Here is an 8,820-nt window from a genome sequence, read left to right as displayed (position 1 = left end):
TATATATATATATATATATATGGATAATTTCTTTAAAACCGTTCTTTTATTTTTTGGATTCCAATGATGATAAAGTGTAATGAAACTATTTCAATTTAATAATGATAATTCTTGGCCATCGATTTAACATTAAGAATTAAAAGCCTAACATGATTTCATGAGCAACAAAAATAAAATAACAAAAAAGACCCGTGACAGGTATTCCCTTCCTTTACAGAGAACAGAACAAAACATATTATCACTTTTTATTGCAATTTTCCATTATTAAATATAATAATAATAATAATAATTCAGCGTTAATTAACAGGCTTTAACACCAGCAGAGCCATATATGCTCGAACCAACAAAAAAAAGTTATTAAAATAGTGAAATGAATATTGGGAGAGAAAAATAAATAAAAAGTACAAGAGACAAAAAGAACTGAAACATTGGCAATATTTAGAAGATGGAACTGAATCACGCAAACTTTATACAACAAAATACTTTCTTTTATATATATATATATATATCACAAAAACAATTGGCTATATATATATATATATATATGTCATATTAACGAAGTTCTAACAATTTTTTTCTTCAATAATAAAAGATTCTCCTTAAGTGTCAATAATAATTTATTTAGGGTGAAAAAATGAAATGAAAGTAATTTAAAGAACAGAATAAGAGCCCATGCAAATGGTAAATAAATAAACAGGAAGCATATCAGACGACGTTGACGGGCTTGCGAAGGAAGATGAGAGAGGACGGCGACGGCGCGTCTCCGAGCCACGCGCCACCTCCGGCGACGGAGAGACGCTCGTAGGAGTCGACGGAGAATAGGGAGAGGGAGAGCTGGAGTCGGTGGGAAGCAGCGGCGCGTGGGGACGGGTTACGGAGGCGCGTGAGGAGGAAATAGAGGCGGCGAAAGCCGCCGAGGGAGGAGACGATGGAGCGGAGGGAGGGGGAAGGAGGAGGCGACACGTGGCGGAGGCAGAGGTCTTCCCAGATGGAGTCGTCTCGGGAGACGACGGAGGACCAGAGGCGGCAGACGCAGGCGGCGGAGCAGAGAGTTGGGCCGTCGAGTCGCCGGAGAATCTCAACGAGGATGTCGACGTGATCGTTGATGCTGAAGAAGAAGGAGAAGTTTTCGTCGCCGTCTTCGGCGGAGTATTGTAGCCTCTGTCTCTTTGTTTTACTTGTGTTCTGTTTCTCCGACATCTCGTATGGTGTCTCCGAGGTTCGTCTTCTTTGTCCCGAGAGAGAGAGAAGCGAAAAGATACAGCTGTTGGTGTCACACGCAAACACGCCTATATATATATGTATATGTGTTGTGAGAGTGTAAGAAGCAGGGGAGTGTATATATATATATGTATTGTGTGTGTGTGTGAGAGAGAGAGAGAGAGAGAGAGAGAGATGTGAGCGAGAGTGATGTTATATGCTATCTGTAAAGATATATATGTGTGTGTATATATATGTGTGTGTGTTCGTGTGTTTGTTCTGTTGGTCGGATTAACACATGCCTCAAAAACCGTATTATATATTTTGTTTTTTTAATAAGGGTTTGTATATTATACATTTTGTTTCTTTAATTAATGAATGTTACATCATTCTTTTTGTGAGCAAAATAACCTACCACTACTAAATAAATTATAATCAATTAGCAATTGGATAAAAATAGGAATCCAATGATGATAGTTACTAATCATATTTTTATGCTTCTAGTTATTTCAACTGTATATAGTTGCATGTTTGGTAAGGAAACCTGAATAATTAAATAAAAATTATTATATGAAACGTTTTTTATTTTCCGATATTTAACCTGAAATCAAACAATTAACAATTACGTAAAAGCCCGTGAATTCAATGGAAGATTCGGTGCATGGAGAGAGAAATCAATAGTATAATGAGAATGGACCCGTCTTCTAGGTCTGAAAAAACTTCAAACCTAATCCAAAGCAAATCTCTAGGTCAATTATTAATCATTACTATGATATACGTACACTCGTATATGTATGTATGTATGTATGTATATATACATTTGCATGTGAAAACATACGTGTGAGTGTATGGATTTTGGTTGGTCCATGGGGGTAACGTAAAGTTTTTAACGATTTGACTCAACAGAGAGAGAGAGCGGCTTGCGCTCTGTAAAGCAGTCAAAGAGTCAAACATTGACTATTTACGTACAATGAAGTTTATTAACCAAATATCTTAGACTGAAATTAAATAATTTTTTACTATTTTTCTCTGTACGAATATTACATTCCAATTTTCTAGATTTCATTTTTATTTTGTAAAAATAATATTTATTCGATTTCTTTTTTTAAATATTTAGATTTAGTCACGCGCAGGTTCGGATTCGGTAAAAAGGTTTCGATTTTTTAAATATTTGTTTTTGTTTAACTTCTGATTTGATAATTTTCGGTAAAAAATAAATTTGGTCAATTTTTACGTCATTTTTTTTAATTATAATTATATATTACTACAAAATATTTAGCAATCCGTTCAATTAAAACTGCATTTAATTAAACAAATGTTAGCATCAATCTAAATAGTTAAATTTTGGTGTATGCAATAAATTTCTGAACGGAAATTGAATGTAATGTTTTATAATTACGGTTCTCTGTATATACACTTGTTATATACGCATTTATATAGGTGTACATACGTGTATATATATACATATACATACATATATATATATATATATATATATATATATCTAGAGAGAGAGAGAGAGAGGGAGGCCGTGACTGGGAATCGAGGTGGGGAGAGGAACGGTCCAAGTGAAAGCATCCAAGAAAGAGAACTGCAATTCCGATGCTCTTCGATTTTTTCTGTTTATTTTTTAAATTTATAAATTCACTATATATTTTATTTCTCTCTATAATTCCCGAATATACATACGCCTATGCTTATAATGTATACAATGTGAGTGTCAATGTCAGTATATATTTATTTACAGTTTAATTATCGAGGTAAAAGAGACATCGTTGTTCGTTCTTCTTGTTGTTTTTATCTTTGCTTTTGTTTTTGAGTTCTTCCATATGTCTTCTTCACATTTCTGTCTTTCTTGTTTCAGGGCCGTTGTGCAATTATTTACGCCTATACATATATATACTCTATCTCATATATATATATATATACACACACACACACACACAATTTCCACCGTTTACCGAGCATGCATGTGTAACATATTATTATAATCTATGTCTATGCATGTCTTCTAGTTTCCCATCATATTGATGTGTGTGCGTGTTTTGGTATGGAATATATATATATATATATATATATATCACATATGTATGTGTATGATTATGGTAACTTCATTCGTTGATTATTATCATATGAAACTATTATGCTATATATATAAATAAATAAATAAATAAATTGAAGAGAGGTTGGCATGTTTTACCTTTTTACGAAAGGAAATCTTTACCCTAAAATCCAAAACGGCATATTTATTTTTTCCTTTTCAACGAAAAATGATTTATACTAACATCCAAATAGAAAAATAAAATTTTGAAATGATAAAAATTAACCAAAAAATAATAAAAAAGCAATAATTATGCACCGATAAGCATTAATCTAATGAGCAGCAACTATTTGGTTGTCTTTTGGCCCAAAAAGGAAAACCCTAAAATTCTGTTGTACACTCACTCACACCGTATATCCATGTGTATATATACATGCGCATGCGAATGCGCTACGTGCATATACACGTATACACAGACATATTTTTTAGATTTTTTGTTTGATTCTTTATTATTATTTTTAGATTCAGTTTTTTTTTTTAAAATTTTGGAGATTATATCCAATTTCATTTTTAATTAAGAAAATATAATTTTAGTTTCAATAATTTTATATTTGATTCGTAATTTAAAAGTAATTTGATTTAATAAAATTATATCAAATTATTTTTAAAATCAAACTAAATTATATATTAATCGAGTCAACTATATTACGAGTTAAAACCGAAATACGCAATCCCTATCTCCAAGTAAACATCGTTTTTTTTTTATAACAGAGGACTTCTAACTGCTACCATTCGGATGCGCTAACTAGGTAAACCTCCGGTGCGGGAGTAGTCTTTGTATATAGATCATATAAACCCAGAAATTACCTCCCTCTTCACCAGTCAGAAATCGAACACTCAATCTCAAGGTGGAGTTACCTCCTGGCTCCTATCCTAAGTTTGACCACTCAACCACGATCTGTTGAAAAAAAAAAAGTAAACATCGTATTTTTACTGTACAAATAAATCGCAAGGGAAGAGATTGTTTTTTTTTTGTAGTGTTGTGAATGTGAGGGACTTGTTTGTTGCACACATTTGGTACGTTAGACAAATTTTTATGCTTTAATTTATATTCTATATTTTATTAATGGAACTGTAATATATAAATATACATACAGAGGAAATAAACAAGAAGATAAATACTAAATATCATAATTGCTATATTGTTTTTATGCATTTTTTTTTCCTTCTTGAGATTTTCACTTACTCTTTCGATGACTAACGAGCCGGTTGAGCATGTGCCCACATGCAAATTTAGTCAACCATTTTATTATTCCGATTGAATTATTGCATTGACTCGTAATCATATAATAATTTCCCCAAGACTGGAAAACTATATAACGCCATACAGAAAGAAAAAAATATGGGAAATCATGAATTTTAGATCTTTATTTTAATTAATAACTGTGAAATAAACGAGCAGGTTGTTAATTTTCCTTTTCACAGACATAAATCTTTTCAAACTTTTACTAATCTAGATTATACTCCAATTTATGATAAACATAGTAAAAAAACAAAAAAAAAAACATTTTAAAAAAGGAAATTGTGAAATTCCCAATATACCCTTACTCGTTATAGACACGTGTATATATTTGCGAACGCATTATATATACATATCAATTAATACTAATTACGTAAGAACTGGGGATTAGTAGTACTAAACATGATTAGTGAGGTCAGAAAAACACCACATGGGATGGAAGCATTTTGAAAAAAAAGATAAACGTAAAGGGATGAAAGCTTAAGAACAATCTCACATAAAACAAAGAAGATACAGTTTGAACAGAACACATCTCTCTAAATACAAACAAACATAGATTTACTCCCACTTACATTTGTCTAAATTACATTTCATCAATATATATATATATATATATATATATATATAAACATATTTTAATGTAATGAACCGTCGGTTACCGTTTTAAATCGAGTTCTGACAGAATAGTTCAGTAAACCATTTGTAGGTTTATGCGGACGTTCATATTTCATTCCCGAAGTATATGAATATTAATCCATGGTATATCTTATAGATTCTACCCCTTCATTTGAATATATAAATTCGAAATTTTTTTATTAAACATAACAGCTAATTTATATTTTGAGAAATCATTGTAATCTAGTGATCTGAAGTTACTGCTATAAAATAGGACGTTGAATATTCAAATATAAGCTTCAGAAAAAAATGTACATATTATATATATATATATATATATATATATATATATATATATATATATATATATATATTTGATAACGGAGTACCCCTAACTGTTAACTTTCAGACGCGTTAACTAGATAAACCTCCGATCCGGGAACAACCTTTGTATATGGATCATATAAACCCAGAAATTATCTTCCTCTCTACCAGCCAGGAATCGAACACTCAACCTCAAGGTGGAGTTACATCTTACCCCAAGTTTGACCATTCATTCACGATCTGTTGGGTCATTTCACCAATATATTATACACACATATATATAAGTAGATAAATGCTTATTTTTTTCATCCACGAAAAATAATTTTAACCCGTCACATAGTGACATTAGATTATATGCCTATTTTGTGATTGAGGAACTAATATTCACGCTTTTTATTTTACGGTGTTTCTAATTAATATGTATATATGAATAAGATGGACTGAACGTAAGGTGTGCCCGTGATTTGATTTTGACCCAATGCCAAACCGGTAAAAATTCGTAACGTTTTTCCGTTTTCAAACAACACGCACTCCGTCCTTCAAAGCCCGAAACGGCGTGTGTGTATGATAATGCAGAACCTTCTAACCGCAAGAAGGCAAGAGCAGAAGAACACCGAGAAGAAACGGGAAACAAAAGATCCAAACGAAAAGGTAAAAAAAAAACCCAAGATTCCATCAGCTTATCTGTTCTCGAGCACAGAAAATCTTCCTTGCGTAATTCACAGACGATTTGATCCGCTAAAATACAAGTTGATTGATCCAAAATATCGATATCTGCATATACCCTTTTCCTCAAGAACTCTGACCACGAAACAGCTTCGGAGGAAAACAAGTTAAAGACTCCAACTTGTTTCAAGAATCAGATAGAGACAGGAGTCATGACTCGTCTTCTCGGGCCTCGGCAGCCGATATCTCTGAATCCAATTTGCTCATCAGCGTATCCGTCACATGCTTGGCCACGGATATCATGTCGAGGATAACACTCGGGTCTAAGCCAGCACCTCCCCGTTTGGTCAATCCGCATATATGACCAGCCCGGTTAATGGATATGGACACAGCTGAGCTCATCTGGGACTCCTCTTCTGCTGTCGCATCGACTATATAGTGCTTTCCTACCTAAGAAATCAGATACAATGTTCATCACGACTTGGGAAGTTTCGAAAATTCTCCCAAGGGATGGAGAGTTGGGAGGGCGGAAAGGTCAATACTTTTGTTAATGTCACTATGACTGGAACAGAGGAAGTGTCAAACTGTAGATACTCTTCGTCGCTGATGTCAATTTCCGGCTGCTCTCCATCTGCCATTTCAGCTGCTACTTGGACTCTTGGAAGAGCAGTGTTTGTTAAAGCAGCCTGATGGAAATAGACCGTCATTAGTACAAAGCTTCTCCACAACATCAACCAGATGGCTGTGACATACAGACACCGGGCAGGAACGTTAACCCGTAAAGGTAATCACATCGATCAACTGTTAGGAAACTGAAAATTCATGGTTCTATTCTCAGTTTGCAACTGTTAAAAAGACTGCAATTTTTTTTACATCCCAAGTCGCAATTTTAAACTGGAAGCAGAAAGAGAAGAAGCAAAACGCAAGGTTTCACGATATTACCTTAATGGCAGCACCCAAGGCATCCACTAGATTCCCGTCTGAACTAACAACAAGCCCGTCGATATAGAGATCCCAACAAACTTTTCCTTCTTTAATGACAAGGGAAGATAAATCTATTCCAGCACCTGATATGAAGAACAATTCCCCAGAAACATTAGAAAATCAGTGAATCTCTACACGAGATGGTCCGAATACAAGGTTGCAGAAACATGAACTATGAACCTGCCCCGCTTTTGCCCCCAAGCAGACATCGTTGAAGAACTAAAGCAAGCTCAGAAGAATACTCCTCACCCCCTCTGCCCTGAGTAAAATCACATCACATTAATATCAACCACCAAGAATACCGATTCAGGATCTCAAGAAAAGCAAAGTGAGAGATCCGATTCCTATTCTGATCAATAAAACCTCAGAACAAACAAAATCCTCATCCCACCGAGAGAAAGAGAGGAAGGGTCATACAAGATCAAACCATATCAACTGCTAAATGGAACCAAAACCAAATCAATTCAAATCTCAAGAACTTCACCTCGAATGTTGGTTCTGCGGTGGGACTGCAATCAACGAAAATGGCGACCTTTCCTTTATCTGAACTCGGCCTCCCAATTTCAGCCTACAGAACACACAGATCATCAAACAACACACACAGGACAATACACTTCTCATTCAACACTGATATATTGAACACAAGTACTGAAGTACCTTCACACTGGCAATCACGTCGGTTCCACCCATCCTCACCCTCGCGGAACCATTAGCCTAGATCCCCAAAAAACAAGAGAAGACGCCCAAAAAAATGTTCGACTCAAATGAGTACAATAACCGTGTGGAAGTCGACAAATTGAACAAACCCTCAAGACCACATTACCTGCGGAATAACACCGGTTTCGACATAGATAGGACGGTAAGTCAACCGTTTCCGACCATCGGATCGGAGATCTTGAGCAATCCCTCCTTTAATGAAGTGTTGCTCCCCAACAGAAAGACCCACCATTATTACAGCACAAGAATCTGCAGGATTACACGAAAAATCCAGGCTTTCAGAAAATTGGGTCCTCGCAGAAGAAACTTCAGCCAGAATGGAGCTTCATAGCTTACGAATCAGTGTTTGGGTTCAAGGAACAGTTCAAGTAAACATCTTTCAGCGGAAAAAAAACACATTTTCCATGCGCAAACTCGAAAACAAATTCGACCCACAAATCTTCTTTACCTTTCGGAGATTTCAGAAGAAGAAAAAATTTCCGGGAACGGCGACGGAGACGGTGGATGCTGCCAAGGAAGAAGCGATGGCCGACAGTGAGACGGGAAAGGGGACTACTGGTGCGGTAGGGTTTAGAGGTGGCATGAAGTAATTATGATCCCCGATTAAGGGTAATAATGTCATTTGGGTATCTGAATTCATATATGTATCCGATTTTAATTAAAATTACAAAAATATAAATTCCATTCAATTCAACAATCCCAAACCTATCCACATGTAATAAATTTTTTGTTCAATTCTATTATTAAAATCCATCTAAATGCAGACATATTCTTTTTCATGATACAAATAAATGTCACTCTACAGATACAACTACCAATTCCATAGCCAAATATAAATATAAATTATAATGTGATTAGCGGCCGGTCTATAACTTGGAATTAGGCGAAGGGGAACGTTACATAAGCTGTGGAGTGAGAAACGAGGCCCAATTCCAATTTGAGCTTTTCGTTGACTGGGATTTGCGTAGGAAGA

General features: G+C 34.9%; 2 protein-coding genes across 2 annotated transcripts; both read right to left on the bottom strand.

Moving 5' to 3' along the window:
* Window positions 1-574: 574 nt before the first annotated feature.
* On the bottom strand, window positions 575-1,493 carry LOC104819038 (F-box protein SNE). Its single transcript, XM_010548904.2, has one exon. The coding sequence runs from the start codon at window positions 1,198-1,200 to the stop codon at window positions 706-708; it is 495 nt and encodes a 164-aa protein (XP_010547206.1). The 5' UTR covers window positions 1,201-1,493; the 3' UTR covers window positions 575-705.
* A 4,596-nt stretch (window positions 1,494-6,089) lies between these two features.
* LOC104819037 (exosome complex component RRP42-like) lies at window positions 6,090-8,433 on the bottom strand. Its single transcript, XM_010548903.2, has 8 exons — window positions 8,296-8,433; window positions 7,954-8,096; window positions 7,788-7,844; window positions 7,615-7,698; window positions 7,311-7,389; window positions 7,089-7,213; window positions 6,689-6,832; window positions 6,090-6,596 (listed from the first exon to the last, which is right to left on the bottom strand). The coding sequence occupies exons 2-8, from the start codon at window positions 8,077-8,079 to the stop codon at window positions 6,357-6,359; spliced, it is 855 nt and encodes a 284-aa protein (XP_010547205.1). The 5' UTR covers window positions 8,080-8,096; window positions 8,296-8,433; the 3' UTR covers window positions 6,090-6,356.
* Window positions 8,434-8,820: the final 387 nt, after the last annotated feature.

Source organism: Tarenaya hassleriana, unplaced genomic scaffold, assembly GCF_000463585.1.
Source record: "Tarenaya hassleriana unplaced genomic scaffold, ASM46358v1 Cleome3, whole genome shotgun sequence".
Classification (NCBI taxonomy): Eukaryota; Viridiplantae; Streptophyta; class Magnoliopsida; order Brassicales; family Cleomaceae; genus Tarenaya; species Tarenaya hassleriana.
The sequence above is the reverse complement of the archived record's forward strand: the minus strand, read 5'-3'. Positions and strand labels throughout refer to the sequence as shown.